Raw genomic sequence first — 16,881 nt, forward strand, 5'->3', positions numbered from 1 at the left:
TATGTATCACTATATAATATTAAATACTCAAAATTGAAGTTTATAAGAATATTTTAAAAAATTGGAGTAAAAAAGCAAAAGTATTACTATCCCAATATAAGCATATTCATATATGCATAACATTTTTATATTTTAAATAAAAAAAGTTATTTTTTATGTGTATTCCGCCTTATCATAATTTTCGAAATGACGCGTATATAAGTCATTTATATTATTAATATACTATAAAAAAACAAATAAAAAGAAAGCATGCTCATATATATTTGTAACACTGTTATTTTATAAATATAATAATAAAGGATGCGAATTATATTTACACACATTTAGAAACAAGTCTTATACATATTTGAAAATTATCAAAATGAATAATGTTGTTTTAAAAAATCAATTTATTTATTATCTAAAAAATAAAAAGAATATTATTATTAGTAGAAAATTTCATAAAAATGTTATAAACATTATATGCAAAAATGAAAATAATTACAACTCGCTAAAATTTAATAACATATTAAATTGTGGTGTGTATATGAAAAATAATAATCCAAAATTTAATTATCAGATATGCATAAATAATTACACAGATTTTGAAAAAAAAACAAAACAACACTTTTATTCTACATACAAGCCTACTCCAGAAAATAACAAAACAAATGCAATAAATGAAGCAAACCAAATAAATAGCTTCGCTAATTTACCTAACGAATATAAAGAAAATAAAGAAATCGATTATAAAAATGTGGATAGTTTTGCAAATAAAAACAGTAATGAACATAAATTTAATATTGAAGAAAACGAAGAAATAAAAAAAGAAAAAAAATTCTCGAAAATAAAAATAATAGGATACACATTCATTCTTGTATTTGGAACATATGTTTCATATAAGGTTTACAAAAATAATTTTAATTTATCAAAAGCCGAAGAAAGTATATTAAAAGATTTTTTTAGTATTATTTACACTTATGAAGAAAAAGAAAGTGTAAAAAATTCTAAATTTATAACATGCTTAAATGAAAATTTAAGAAAGCAACTAGCCATGTATTTTTTACAACTTGATGCCGATAAAAAATCTGGATTTATTATTAATGATGCTCTCATTTTTTTATCAGAATTAAATATAAATGAAGACAATGAAATAGTAAAAAAATTTATTCAAAATGGTAATGGGAAAAATAGCGAATTAAAAAAATACTCGGGGTGTTCGTTACAACAATTTGGTGAATTAATAGAAAATTTAATTTTAGAAAATAAAACAAAAAATCATAATAACGTATTACCAAATAATGATTTAAATAATTTACTGGAAAATAACTCTAAAAGGTATTATATTAATATTATACAGAATTATTTAAATATTTTTATTAATGCTATTAAAATGTCAAATTTATATTTATATTATCAAAACAATAAAAAAAATTCACAAAATGAAGATACCTTAAATAATTTAGAAGCTCTAATTTTAGACAAACTAACTAAATACAATGATAAATATGTTGATAAAAAAAACTTATCTTTAGATTATATATTAAGTAAAGAAGAAATAGAAATTCTTCGTAAAAATTGTATACCAAATAAAAAAGACGAAGAAAAAGAATTGTTATTAATTGAAAAAAAAAATAATGAAGATAAAATTAAACGACTATTAGATCTTCAAAAAAAAAAAAAATTAACAGAAACCGAAATTAAAAGATTGCAAGATTTGAAAGGAAATTTGAAAAAAGTTAAATATGCCATAAAAAAAGAGCAAATTAAGAGATATTTCAACTAAACATGTATAAAAAACAGAAAAAAAAAAAGAAAGAAACATCAAAACATTGTCAAATATTTTACATGCTCTCTTTTAATTATAATTTTTATGTGTTAATTCCTACATTTTTTTATTATTAAATATAGTTATATATACGTAACCATTGTAGGAAATTAATTTTCTCCACAGTGATTGCTTAATTAAAATATTATTTATCATAATATATTTTTCAAAATATACAAATGTTTGTGCACACACAGTATATATTTGTATATATACTGTTCATTTATTCAATTATATATCTTTAATTTGTTCTTTAATCCATTTATTTATTCGTTTATTTTTAAAACTTTCAAACTTTATAAATATACATTTTATCCACGATATCAATATAAAAATAAACCAACAACCTCAATATACATGTTGTATTATCACCAAGGACATAAATATACATACATGTTTAAATAGCTATATACTTTTATGAGCCCTTAAATTTTTTTATATAATTTTTTTTAAAGCGAAATATGAAAGTGGGCCAAAATACACGGCAAAATGCTAAACAGGGATACATTGAAAAATTTTCATTTTGTACTGAAATTAAAGTGAGCAAGTCACAAGCTATTATATATATTTTGTATAAATGAATTAAAAATGTATATTTTTATACGTACCCATTGATAAAAATTGAATCAGTAGTTTATTCATTCCAGTGTTATTGTATCCTTCTCTATTTGAAATAAACTTGGATTACAATAATATTCAATTACTTTGCTGAAACTAATATTCTTAATTTTTAAGGAAAATATTTAAAAAAAATAAAAAAAAGAGGTATGTAAAAGGTTTTGATATTACGCAGAGACAAATAAATATTTATTTTAAATATAATTTTTTTTTACAATTGTATGCATAATGCTTTTTTAACCTTAATTGTTCAGGCAACCTGGGAAGTGGTAAATTTTTCCAAAAATATAATTTTATGCCATATATACATACACATACATTAATTTAAAAAAACAAAAAACAAATAATGAATGAAAATAAATTTAATAAACTCAGAAATACTCTTGTATCATTTTGTTGACTATTATTTTTATGTTTCCTTAAAATATTTGTATTACAAATTTGCCTTAATTGTTCATAAAAAAAAAAAAAAAAAAAAAAAAGTGATAATCCAAACTACATGACCAACCACTATTTTTTATACACACCATTTGTGAACATATTTAATTTGTTCTATTTGTTATTTGGTTGTCTGGTTATTTTTTATTTTATATTATTTTTACATTTATTTTTATCTTAAAAAATGTAAAATTAAAGCTATATTTATTTTGTTCGAAAAAAAAGATTTTTATCTTCTTTGAATGTATTGTCGGAAAAATGTGTAAATGCTAATTATATCATTTATATTTACATATTTTAATTGACCAAATTAACTGATAAAAAAAGAAAGAACTTTTCATTTTTTTAAACCAGCTTTTCATAATTGTGTAAACTTGTTTTTATTAATTTATATATTTCTTATACTCGTATATCCATAATAAATTTCTGTTTATTTTATTTATATATTTTTACAATTGCATCAACTGGAAAACATTTATTTTATTAGCATTCCCATATATCAGAATTATACCCAACCCAAAACAAACGAAAATAAATTTATATATTTTTATAATAAAAATTACGAAAGGGGTGTATTTTAAAATTTAATAATAAAACAAAATAGCAATGCATATAGTGTGATAACTTTATATGGTAATATTGGCGTAATGGATAAAACAATTTTAAGTAAAAAAGAAAAAATAAAGATCGTTTGCAAAAAAATAAATAATTTAAAGAAGAAATTTTACAATTGTACTGAACATTTAAAATGCGTTGAAGTCTTATTTGAAAAATCTGGGACAAAATGTATAAAAAAAATAAAAAAAAACAAACAGTCCCCAAATCGTGAACATAATCGCAATTCACCAGCACCAAAGGATATATTTTTTACTGGATTTATAAATAATTTAGATTTTTTTAATGCCAAAAATTTGGATGTATTTTTTGATAAATGCTGCTTTTTAAATAATAAATATAATGATAAACAAAAAAATAGTAACTTAAATTTTAATTCTGTCCATAAGAATCAAAATGCGAAAAAAACAAAATTAAAAAAAAATAAAAATGACATTGAGGAAGATTTGTCGAATAAAAGTAATAATACAGATCATAAAATAATATTTGAATCTCCCAAATGCAACAACAAATATATAAAACTTAATAGTAGGCAACCTGATGAAAATGAGAAAGATTTTCAAGTCGAAAATAAAATGAACGAAATGAAAAACGATGATATTGAGATAAATGCAGGGAATATGTATAAGCAAACTATAGGAATATCATTAAATGATTTAAAAAATGAAAATATACATTGCATTAGTAAAACACTTTCGAATGAAGATAGTACTAATGATAATAAAAGAAGGGAAACCAAATTATACAACATAGATTCATATAATAATATTTCGAATAAGCGACGAAAATTAAGTGAAATTACAGTCGATATGAATGATATGTCTAGTGAATTAAAAAAAATTCCAAAACAAGTATGTACACAATTTTCGCTCGAAAAACATCAAAATTTAGAGGAAAGTTATGAAAAAAAAGAAAATTATACAAGGGATGAAGAAGATCAGGGAATATATAGTAAAAATAAATATATTAAAAAGCAAAATTTAATTTTAAAAATATCTAATATAATATTTGAAGGTATAAAGGATGAAAAAGGAGAAAAAACGAATGAAATCAGTTCGTTATTTCAAAATAATACGAAAAGATTCAATCTTTTATTTGAAAATATGGAATCTAATCATGATAAAAAAAAAAATATAGATGACAATATAAAAAAGGAATATGAATATATTGTTAATCAAATTGATGTAATAGTTAACACAAAATCACAAGAAAAATTGGAAAATAAAATAACAAACTATCAAGATGATTTACAAAAATGCTTAATGTTTTTTAATAATATTTTTTTGAAATTATCTGTACATATAAATACATTATTTAGTACATGTATAGAACTGTTGAAATGTGATTTTTCACAGATAAATTATTATAAGGTAACAGAATTGAATAACTCACGAAAAGTTATTAATCTTATTAAAAAATATCAAAATCATCAAGAATATGTTATACATTTTAGTAAATATCTTTTACAAATATGTAAAATATTTATGTCGCGAAATAATAGTGAATTTGGGGACTTTGATGGAAAATATATAAAAGATATTATATCAAAAAAAGAAATAAAGACAATAAAAAATCTGATTAAAATTTTAAATAGATGGAACAAAATAGACCTTAATATTTTATTAAAATTGACCCAATATAAAATGGAAAATAACACAAACATTTATCAACTAAAAATACTTAATTATGATTTAGTCAAACATAATTTTTTTGTGAAAAAAGGAGATTTTTTGAAATATAATAATAAAATTATTAGTTCATTGAAAAATATTTGTTCTTTGCTTTTTGATGGGCAACTAAACGAGAAAATAAAAAAAAACATAAATGAAATCGAAGAAAATAATCAAAATTACAGCACACAATTAACTAATGAAAATGATGAAAATGACCATGTAAAGGTTGCTCAATCTTATGATTTTAGCATAAACACTTTATTAAACGAGTGTAACATATTTAGTAAAAGAAATGATTCAAATGGAAAAAATGAAATATATCAAGGCCATCGAAACAAAGACAATAGCAGTGAAGGAAGTAGTAGCAGTGATGAAGACAGTAACAGGGATGCTGATGAAAATGATCTTTATTCAAAATGCTTTGATAATAAGGAAACGGTGGAATATAATGTTTGGAAATACGAAAGAGAAATGAAATCAAATGAAATGAAAGTTATAATAAATTTAAATAAAATATTAACTCATGAAATAAATTATTATGAATTTATAAGAAATGCAACAAAAAGAGAAGTAGATGAAATAAGAAATATTTATATATATATAAAAAAAATATATAATTTTTTAGAAAAAAATAATGAAAAGGGTTCCTCATTTGATTTACCATCTACACAAAATGAATATGTAATAATAAACAAATTTCGAGAATATTTGTTAGAATTGTCTATAAATAAAAATAACAAAGAAATATATATGGCTAATGATACTGCACATTGTGTAAATAACAAAAATAAAAATATTCCTGTAATCAATAATGAAGAAAATTGCCATATAAATTTTAGTATTACTGATGATTTTAGCTTATTAGAAAAATATAATATATACAATAATAATAAAGTTGTTAAAGATAAATATAGTAAAGATGCTTTCGAAAGTTTTGAAACAATTAAACAAAATAAATACAGCGACCGTTTAGAAGAAAACGAAGAATTCAAATATATTTCTTATAAAAATGATAATGACATATATAATTTAGCAAATATGATAAAAACTATTTTAGTGTTTATATTTAAATACTACATAAAGAGTTATGCTACAACAAACTCAACAATCTATGAAGAAAATGCTAAAAGTTATTTATATACAGATCATGAAAAATTGATTGTAAATCTTGAAGAAAATATTAAACAAATTAATAAAGAAAATACAAAGAATTCTCAGAAACTAGAAATAGAAAAAAAATTAGTTATCAATCTAAATAAGGAATTAGAGAGAAAGAATAAAATTATTAAAGAGATGGAATTATCCTTAGAAAAATTGACCAAGGCAAATAACGAGTTTCGTCTCCAAATAGAAAAAGAAAAAATTGTTAGCGATTCAGTATTTGAAGAGCTAGAAGCAGAAAAGGGAAGAAGTGTAAAACTAGTTGATGAGTTAGAAACAGAAAAGGGAAGAAGTGCAAAACTAAATGATGAGTTAGAAACAGAAAAGGAAAAAAGTGTAAAACTAGCTGATGAGTTAGAAACAGAAAAGGGAAGAAGTTTAAAACTAAATGATGAGTTAGAAACAGAAAAGGAAAAAAGTGTAAAACTAGCTGATGAGTTAGAAACAGAAAAGGGAAGAAGTGTAAAACTAGCTGATGAGTTAGAAACAGAAAAGGGAAGAAGTTTAAAACTAGCTGATGAGTTAGAAACAGAAAAGGAAAAAAGTTTAAAACTAAATGATGAGTTAGAAACAGAAAAGGAAAAAAGTGTAAAACTAGCTGATGAGTTAGAAACAGAAAAGGTAAGAAGTGCAAAACTAAATGATGAGTTAGAAACAGAAAAGGAAAAAAGTGTAAAACTAGCTGATGAGTTAGAAACAGAAAAGGGAAGAAGTTTAAAACTAGTTGATGAGTTAGAAACAGAAAAGGAAAAAAGTGTAAAACTAGCTGATGAGTTAGAAACAGAAAAGGGAAGAAGTTTAAAACTAGTTGATGAGTTAGAAACAGAAAAGGGAAGAAGTGCAAAACTAAATGATGAGTTAGAAACAGAAAAGGAAAAAAGTGTAAAACTAGCTGATGAGTTAGAAACAGAAAAGGGAAGAAGTGCAAAACTAAATGATGAGTTAGAAACAGAAAAGGAAAGAAGTGCAAAACTAAATGATGAGTTAGAAACAGAAAAGGAAAGAAGTGCAAAACTAAATGATGAGTTAGAAACAGAAAAGGAAAGAAGTGCAAAACTAAATGATGAGTTAGAAACAGAAAAAGAAAAAAATGCAAAACTAGCTGATGAGTTAGAAACAGAAAAGGGAAGAAGTGCAAAACTAAATGATGAGTTAGAAACAGAAAAGGAAAAAAGTGTAAAACTAGCTGATGAGTTAGAAACAGAAAAGGGAAGAAGTGTAAAACTAGCTGATGAGTTAGAAACAGAAAAGGGAAGAAGTGCAAAACTAAATGATGAGTTAGAAACAGAAAAGGAAAAAAGTGTAAAACTAGCTGATGAGTTAGAAACAGAAAAGGGAAGAAGTTTAAAACTAGTTGATGAGTTAGAAACAGAAAAGGGAAGAAGTGCAAAACTAAATGATGAGTTAGAAACAGAAAAGGAAAAAAGTACAAAACTAAATGGTGAATTAGAAAGCGAAAAAAAAAAATGTGAAGAAAAAGAAAATAAAATCATGTCACAAAATAAAGAATTGGAGGATATGAACAAAATGAGAAATGATAATAAGGATAAAGAAAGTCAACAAAATGTAAAAAATACATTTTTTTCACGATTTTTAAAAAAGTATAAAAAAAATAATGGCAATGACGAAAATAGTAGCAGCGAAAGTAGTAGCAGCGAAAATAAAATAACAAACAGAACGATGAAGAACTGCAAATTTTTGAATGAAAACGAAAAAGATGAATATGGTAATCTATACTATTCTCATATAGAAAGTGTTATAAAAAATGATAATTTAGAAAAAGAATATGATAAAATGATTCTAGATTTTAATTCAAAAATAGATAATTTTAATAAAAAGGTGGAATATTTTGATGAAAAAATAAAATATTATAAAAATATATGTGCAAACTATGAAAAAAAATATATATATATAAATAATTGTGTTGACAAGTTGGAAGAACTTATAATAGATGCAGATGAAAAAAAAGACAACAAAAAAATAAAAATAAATATACAGAATAAAATGGAAAATTTAAAAAATATTTTAAAAGAATTAAAAGAGAATTATAAAATTGAAATGATTGAAACAGATAGTATGTTATTTGATGAAATCTTAAAAGAAAAAAATATTTTACTAAAAAAAATTCATAATTATAAAATAAGTAATATTGATAATGAAAAGAGTGAAGAATTAAAAAAGTATATGAAAGATATGAATTTTAAAACAATTAATGATTTATTCATTTTTCATATAAATGCTACAGAAGAATTAAATTTACTTAAAGACCAATTTAATCAAATGATGAATAATTGTTCCGTAAAAGACAAAGAACTAACTATATTAAATGAAAATTGTAAATCCTTGTTATTAGAAGTAGACAATTTAAAATCTATTTTGAATGATCTCTTTTCTTACAAGGAAAACAAATATGATACAATAGATGTCTCAGAAAATGTATATGACCAAAATGAATATAATAGTGTTCAGGATAAAATCGAACATATTGATTTATCAGAATATTGTAAATCTCGATTAAAAAATAAAGAAAATTTGAAAAATTTGAAAATGCCAATAGACAAGAATCCAGATATTCTTTCAAATATAAATAATGAACTATTAGGAAATAGTAATTCCCCATTAAATTCGAATAATACTAGTAATGGAAAAGAAACAACAAGAAGTTCTTATAAATCCAAAAAACAAAAAACATCAAAAAGAAGTAATAATAAACCAGTGTCTGAAGTTGTAAATGAAATTTCGCCTAAAAGATATCAACTAAGAAGATCAAGCAGAAATAAGTGAATTATTTTACCTTTTCGAATTATAAGAAAAATGTAAAAATATATTATGAAATATTCTACTTCTTATAAATATATCATTATACATAATACCATCACGATAATTTTATTTTATTAATTTTTATCTGTTATAATAATTTGATGTTTCATATTTATATATACACATCCATATATATGTTATTTTATTTTTTGAGATCATCTTTTAAGTTTGATATTTCTTGTATTTTATCCTTTTATGAATCAACAATTTTTATAATTATTAATTTCAACTTTTACAAAAAGTGTAATAACACTTAAATGAAAGATTAAACAAACTTTTCTAAAAATGTGAAAGAAAACTAAAATTGTCTTTTCCATAGCAATATATTAATATGCAATTTTATGAATAAAAAAATAATTTTTTTTTTTTTAATTATTTGTCAAATAGTTATTAAAATTAAAAATCTGAAAAGTTGGAGAAGGGAATATACACTAATAAGTGAAATGACACCATTTTAAAGGAGCCCCGAAAAAATAACAAAATAGTGAAATGTAATAAATTCATAAAATATAAAGCTATAAATAAATATTTGGATATGCATCTGCATTAATGCATATAAATTTCACTACACAAATTATTCGAAATATAAAGTATAAATGAAATAGTAAAATAAAAATAAAAATAAAAATAAAACAATGATAAATAGGGAATGTGTTATTTATGAACTACACGTTAAAAAATACCATATAAATTATTATAGGAAAACACATAAAAAAATTATCAAGAGTTCCTCCATATAATTCCAAAAGACATAAGGATGTACTTAAAATTAAAGCATGAATATAATTTTTCACATAAAATAGCGACATGAGGGAAACAAAAAAACATGCTAAAGTTCCATGTAACTGCACAAAAAAAAAAAAAAAATAATAATAATAATAATAATGATTCAGAAATATACAATGTATATGATGTAGTAGCACTCGTTATAATGCAATAATATTAAATAATGTTTATGTATTAAGTAATGGCATTCATTTTTTTGTTTTCTTACCGTTTTGTTTTTATATATTTTGCGCTTTGAAAAATACTGTCCAACAATAGCCGCTATCGGATCAGCAAAAAATATGGGCGTTAAAACATATAAAGGTAACTTGAAAAAAAAAAATAATGCCACAATCGTGTTATAAACAATTATCCCTTTATCAAGATATTCTCCAAACCTGCGAAAGTAAGTCGGAAATCCACATAAGTGGGTCGAAATGCGCAGAAGTTAGTTGAAATATGCAAAATTGAGTCGAAATGGGTATATACCTAAACGGATAAAAAAAACATCTCAGTATTGAAGTGATCGCAACAATGTATATAAAATAGACACCATATTCATTATCAGTTGTTCCAGATTTTCCTAAAATTTGAGATTCATTTTTTCTCGTTCCATTTATAATGATATCGAACATTAAAATAAATATTCCACATAGCATATGAGTTAACTTTCTAAAAATAAAAAGAAATATAAAAAGTATAATACTTTATGATGCTCTTTCTATGTATACTTACATATAGGAATGTAAAACAAATATAATAATATGTATATTTTTATATTTTACTAACCTTGCATAAAATTTAGGAATTTGGGAACACACATCTAATATAGTTACAACTATAACTATAGCCAAAAATAATATTATAGGGTACATTTTTATTTTGTTAAAAAAAAATAAAAAATTATCTCCAAAAAATAAATATCATTTGAATTATAACAATATATTATTATTTTTTTTATGATTAAAAATCATTTTTCTTTAAAAAAATTTATATACAAACAACTGATATTTCAAACAATATTGTGTAGAAACACAAACAAAATAAAAATTCAAAAAAGGAATGAAATACAACAAATATAATAATTGGATTAAATTATTTTTAATTTATTTATTATGTTTTTAATTAAAACCGAATAAAAATAATTGATGCTATATATCTCGATTTTTAAAGTTATATGCGGAAAATATATATTCCCATTTACTCAATCCTTAAAATATAAACAATTATGAGGCCTCTTTCTGTGCTTATAATATTTTATATGTCATGATGTAATCAAATAGAAATATTATAGTGCATACAATCTTATCTATTTTCGAAAAATATCCCTGTTTTTATAATATTATATAATACAATTTTTTCTGAAATAAATATTTTTTTTTTTTCTTTGGTATGGGGAATGTTATAGATATATGGATGCCTCTTTTTTCTCACATTTTAAGAAAACTGAATTAATTTGAATGTGATATTAAGATATCCAAACTATGTTATTGCATATGTTATATATGTATGTATATATGTAGTATATATGTAGTATTCATGCACGTATGTAGTATTCATGTACGTATGTAGTATTCATGTACGTATGTAGTATGCATGTATGTAGATAGGAATGTACGCGGGTTTGTTCGGAAGGTATTTAGTAATTACATTTTTGAATATTCATAAATATGAGTGATAATTCACAATCGCAAAATGAAGAAGATGAAGAAAGTTACTATCATATTTTTTATGAAAACAACTTAGTGAATGATATTAATTATTTTGAAGATTCATTGCCACATATTAATTTTTATTTAAAATTTCAAAATAAACGATTTTTAGAATCATTTTTTGATGATATAAAAAACAAAAATGAAATATCCACACCTAATATAGAAGTAACTGATAACGAAGTACAATTGTGTGAATTTCAAAAAGAGGAAAACGAACTAAAAGAAATTAGAAAAAATAAAAACAGTGATATATTAAAAGATGGTGGTTTTTATATTAATAACGATTCGGAAATAGAATGTTATTTTGAAAACATTAAAAAAAATTATAATGACACAACAAATCCAATTACTAACATTAGTGAAGAAAAACATATTACCAATTATTCATTTTTAGAAAGAAATCACGAATTCACAAAACAAGCGAATATTATTTTTCAAAAAAATAAAGAAAAATTTATATTTAGCATTGAAAGAGGTAATATTAATTGTATTTGTAACAAAGGAAATGAATGCTCAGATTGCCGATCTATTTGTGATGATAATAGTGAAATAATCCTTAAAGAAATATGTTTTTTGTGTAATAAAAAAAAAAAAGTAAATAAAACTTTGTGTAGTATTAAAATTTATGTATGTTATGATTGTAAATCTACGGATAGTAACTTTCGAATGATATCTTTAACTAAATTAATAAATAAATATTCTATAAATAATAATGATTTAATAAAACATGAAAAGGAATTAGCACTTTTGTCAACAAAAAATCCACGAGGTTATTCAAAGAATATGAAATTGTATTTTTTATTTCAAATAAAAGAAATAGCTATTAGAAAATATGGATCATTACAAAAAGTAAAATGTTTATATAACTCAAAAATTTTAAACATAAAAAATGTTACTACTAATAATAACAATAATAAAGAAAATTGTCTAAAACCAGGAAAAGAAAAAAAAAAAAAAATTCTACATAAATATAAAAAAGCAAAAACAATTTATAGTAATGATTATATTAAAAATATGGAAAAAAATAAAATGATTTGTGAAGATAATAAACATGAATTTGATAATCCAATTTGTATAAATAATGATGATAATATATATATTAAAAAATGTATAAAATGTCAGTATGAACTTGAGTTTATCGATTTTTGAGAAAACATAATATTTTTATAACAATATGCTATATATCTCTATACTCCATTCGATTTGAACTCAATACTATATTTTTTTTTTCTTTCAAAATGTATACACATTAAAAGTGTTTTAGTTTATCCTTATATATATATTATATTTTTTATATCACTTTTTTAAAATAAATAATAAATGGAAATATTTTGCGATTTACTTTGTTCGTTTTTTTGTCTTTTACCATAATATAATAAAAAAAGCAGGAAAAAATTATAACCATATTTATGATGCTTGAACTATACAAGAAATATATTTTTTTCCTTTTAGTCTGTTCATATTGTTTACTTCCATTATTTCCATCCATATATTATACATTTATCGTTATCAATCGAAAAACTTCTTGATGTTATCTGTTGGCTCTTCCTTCAAATTATAAACAAATGTGTACCAATCGAGTACTCCTAAACAGGAGACAATAAAAATGAGAAAAAACAGTCAAGGAAAAATATATGCACACACTTGAATTTATTTATTTGTGGAGTTAAGCAACCATTGCACACATCACATTAAATAATATGTTTATTTTTTTTTCTCATACCATCAGATGGGGCCCATTCATGTATTTTTTGGATAAAATTATCTTTTGTCAAATATTCTAAATCGCTAAAGGAAGAAAATACGCATTCTGCAAAAAAATAAAAATATTATTTTATGACAATGTTATTTCGGTATTTCTATCTGAAATAGCTAGCTAGCTTTATTTTATTTTATTTTATTTTATTTTTTTGGTGAGTACGTATTGCGTCGGGCGATATGGGCAATTCGTTGACGTAGTCATTTATAATTTTTAAATTTATTTTAGTATTTTTGTTTTTATTTTTAAACTGATCACTTATTTTTCTGCAATTCTCAATATACACAATTGGCGAAACTGCATTTTGAAGGAAATATAAATTGGCATTCTTTAACCGTTTTATTTTTACAAATAGACAAGTATACATGTGTGCAAACAAAATTAAAAAAATACCTGGTATGTCTATAGGTCCTTCTTTTTTTATTTGCCCCGAGTTGACAGTCAAGGGCCATTCAAATTTACTTTTTTCTAAAAATCTTTTTAATATATCATAATTTATAGTATCATTTTGAAATAAAATTTCCCAATTTTTTTTGCAATTTTTTTTTTCATTCTCTATAAAATCGTTGTTGTGTGAAATAACATGTCCTAAAAGCTCTTTGTTAGAAATTCGACCAAATATCTACAAAAAAAAATAATATAAAATGAGAGATGGTAAACTAACTCAATATTCACACATTTAAATAATTTTATTTTTTCTCATCCTCTTTATGTGGTAATATAAATTCAACACAACTCTATCTTTAGTTCATTTATTTGCACATTTTTTATTACCTTAATTATATCAAATACTAGAAATCCATATTTATGTCTTCTGATCAATATATTATTTTTTTTTTTTTGTATGAAACATAATTTGTTTTTTCTTAAAGAACTGGATATTATTTTATTATTATTTAATATGTTATATTTTTTTAATATATTTTTTTTTTGGGTTTCAATTGGTGTTAGTAGAAAGTAATTTGTAAATATAGCAATGTAACAAATAAAAAAAACAATTTTTAAAAACATTTCTAATTTGTTTTTTAAATCAAGTTTAATATATTTTTAATATGCCATTTTAGTTCTTGTATGCATATATGTATATGCATGTGTGTATGTTTTTTTACATTCAGATTATATTTATTTAAAACAAAATAAAGAAATGAACAAGTATATATTGTATGTCATATGTTTAGATAGCTATGTGCCTGAATTAGTGGGAGAATAAAAAAAAACCTAAACAATTATATACATATCAATTGAGCGCAGTTAAAATTATTATATAAAACCTATAAAAAATATATTAAAAAATTAAAATAATTTTTTCATTTTTTTCGTAATCCCATTGAATCAAATGGGAACTCCAACTCAATATCGTTTAATTTGTTAACTTGTAAAATTATTAAAAAAAAATTACTTAAAAAATGAAATATCTTTTAAAATAATATTTAACATTAAAAAGAAACCCATAATATTACAACGTTAATATAATAAGAAATGTAGTCCTCTATCTATCTATCTATATATATATATATATATATATATATATATATATATATATATTCCCCCCAAAAAACAATTCTTAATTTGGCTATTTTTGTGCGAAATACTAAGAGTTATGTTTAACACTATACAATTTTTCAACGTTCATATATTGATGTTTCTCATATAATAATTTTTAAAAACATTTCATTATGGTTCTATAGGAATTAGTTTTATGTATTTTTTTTTAAATTATACTCGAACATATTAGAACATTTTCACTATGTATTGTATATACATATTTATGGAATAATACTTTTCTCATATCAATATAAATTAACATTGTTTGATAATAATTAAAAAAAGAAAACAGACCCAATATCATGTATTGTTACCTTTTAAGGGGTATAGTATGCATGCCTTTTTGTTCGCAACTTAATTTATATACATGATTATTTATATGCTTTTCATAAATTTATTTTTAAATAGAAATGTATGTAGTTGGTGTTTAACATGGTTTCATTTTGTCACTTTTTTAAAAAATAAATTTCCAAAATGTCACACATATGCAAATATGTATATAAAAATATATATATATATATATATATATATATATATGTGCATAATATATGAGGATAAAATGTTAAGCAAAAAAAAAAATAATTGTATATTTATACACATATAATAAGAGCATAAAAAATATATATCCATCAAAATGACTAAAATTTAAACATAAAAACATTTATCTGAAAAAGTGATATGAATGTGCATATATATATCTTTTAAGTCAATAATTATATTCATTATTTTTTTTTATGTAAATAAATATTTATTTTCAGTTTATATTCCACCTCTTTTCTTATCTACAACTTTTTTTAAATTTTTACCAGAGGATGAAATTTTTTTTTTGGCATCCTTAGCAATTACTTTTTTCTTATCTTTTTTATCTCCTTTATCCTTTTTGTCTTTTTTTTCTTTTTTAACTTTTTTTACTTTTTGTTCTTGTTTTTTTTTTTCTTTTAAAACTTGTCTAACACATTTTTGTTCCTCAAATAAAAATGCTCTCATTATTCTTTCCTTAATACATTTTGCACATATCGATCCACCATATGCTCTCGACACTTTTCTATCTTTTTTTCTAGCCCTTTGGTTATCGGCAGGTCTTAAGGCCTTTACCTATGAAAACAAAATTGGGAACAAATAAAATGATGATCATATATATTTAACTGGTTACTGTCTCTCAGGATATGTATTTTATTTTTTAATAATATGTATATATGTAGAATAAATATTTTTATTTCAGTAAAAAAAAAAAAAAAACATTTACAAAACCAATATACTACATACAATGTACAGGCAAAGAAAATGCATAAAAGTAATATATAATTCAAAATACGCAAAAAAAAAATTATATTTTCAAGCAAATATAAATATTTCCAATTTTTATAACATATTTTATTATAATGTATTTTTATTTTTTTGTTTACTCCTTGGATAGGGTTTTTACAGTCAGCACATTTGGGTTTTCCTGCTTTTTTTTTTATAACATGAATTGTTAATTTTCCACCTGGAGTTCTAATTGGCCTTACTTTATTTGACTTTGTATTATAATGATTATGTTTACGATAGTGTACTCTTTGTGCCATTTTTAATAAATAAATTTGAATATATAGAGAATAAATTTTACTAAAATATTATTATATTAATATTTTTCAAAAAGCCCAAATAATATATTATTATTTAAATAAAAGTAATTATTTTATGCAAAATAGTTAAATATATCATATATTTTTTTATTAATTTTACTAAAAAATTGTATTAATTTTTTTTTGTATATTTAAAGAATAATAATATTTTTTTTATGAATGGAAATGTTTTATATGCATAAAATATCCAAAGCAACTTAAAAATGATAGTAGTCGTATAGTAAATATAATATAAACATAAGCATATATATATATATATATTGCATTATACATGTACATATATACTATATTTTTAATTTTATTTTTAATTTTAATTTTAGCATCCCCTCTGTTCGGTATT

At 21.9% G+C, this 16,881-nt stretch overlaps 6 protein-coding genes across 6 annotated transcripts; 3 read left to right on the plus strand and 3 right to left on the minus strand.

Moving 5' to 3' along the window:
* Positions 1 to 361: 361 nt before the first annotated feature.
* Positions 362 to 1,765, plus strand: PBANKA_1220700 (conserved protein, unknown function; the record flags this gene model as incomplete). The annotated part of the gene is made up of 1 exon (XM_034566271.1): positions 362 to 1,765. The coding sequence occupies one exon, from the start codon at positions 362 to 364 to the stop codon at positions 1,763 to 1,765; it is 1,404 nt and encodes a 467-aa protein (XP_034422885.1).
* A 1,745-nt stretch (positions 1,766 to 3,510) lies between these two features.
* On the plus strand, positions 3,511 to 9,096 carry PBANKA_1220800 (conserved Plasmodium protein, unknown function; the record flags this gene model as incomplete). Its single annotated transcript, XM_034566272.1, has 1 exon — positions 3,511 to 9,096. The coding sequence occupies one exon, from the start codon at positions 3,511 to 3,513 to the stop codon at positions 9,094 to 9,096; it is 5,586 nt and encodes a 1,861-aa protein (XP_034422886.1).
* A 701-nt stretch (positions 9,097 to 9,797) lies between these two features.
* Positions 9,798 to 10,772, minus strand: PBANKA_1220900 (conserved protein, unknown function; the record flags this gene model as incomplete). Its single annotated transcript, XM_034566273.1, has 4 exons — positions 9,798 to 9,977; positions 10,127 to 10,295; positions 10,387 to 10,569; positions 10,687 to 10,772. The coding sequence occupies 4 exons, from the start codon at positions 10,770 to 10,772 to the stop codon at positions 9,798 to 9,800; spliced, it is 618 nt and encodes a 205-aa protein (XP_034422887.1).
* A 795-nt stretch (positions 10,773 to 11,567) lies between these two features.
* PBANKA_1221000 (DNA repair protein RAD14, putative) lies at positions 11,568 to 12,761 on the plus strand (the record flags this gene model as incomplete). The annotated part of the gene is made up of 1 exon (XM_034566275.1): positions 11,568 to 12,761. The coding sequence occupies one exon, from the start codon at positions 11,568 to 11,570 to the stop codon at positions 12,759 to 12,761; it is 1,194 nt and encodes a 397-aa protein (XP_034422888.1).
* A 360-nt stretch (positions 12,762 to 13,121) lies between these two features.
* On the minus strand, positions 13,122 to 14,382 carry PBANKA_1221100 (conserved protein, unknown function; the record flags this gene model as incomplete). The annotated part of the gene is made up of 5 exons (XM_034566276.1): positions 13,122 to 13,198; positions 13,336 to 13,422; positions 13,534 to 13,668; positions 13,765 to 13,993; positions 14,146 to 14,382. 5 exons carry the CDS (start codon positions 14,380 to 14,382, stop codon positions 13,122 to 13,124), a joined length of 765 nt encoding a protein of 254 aa, XP_034422889.1.
* Positions 14,383 to 15,675: 1,293 nt separating this feature from the next.
* PBANKA_1221200 (60S ribosomal protein L34, putative) lies at positions 15,676 to 16,481 on the minus strand (the record flags this gene model as incomplete). The annotated part of the gene is made up of 2 exons (XM_034566277.1): positions 15,676 to 16,011; positions 16,323 to 16,481. 2 exons carry the CDS (start codon positions 16,479 to 16,481, stop codon positions 15,676 to 15,678), a joined length of 495 nt encoding a protein of 164 aa, XP_034422890.1.
* Positions 16,482 to 16,881: the final 400 nt, after the last annotated feature.

Source organism: Plasmodium berghei, assembly GCF_900002375.2.
Source record: "Plasmodium berghei ANKA genome assembly, chromosome: 12".
NCBI lineage: Eukaryota > Apicomplexa > Aconoidasida > Haemosporida > Plasmodiidae > Plasmodium > Plasmodium berghei.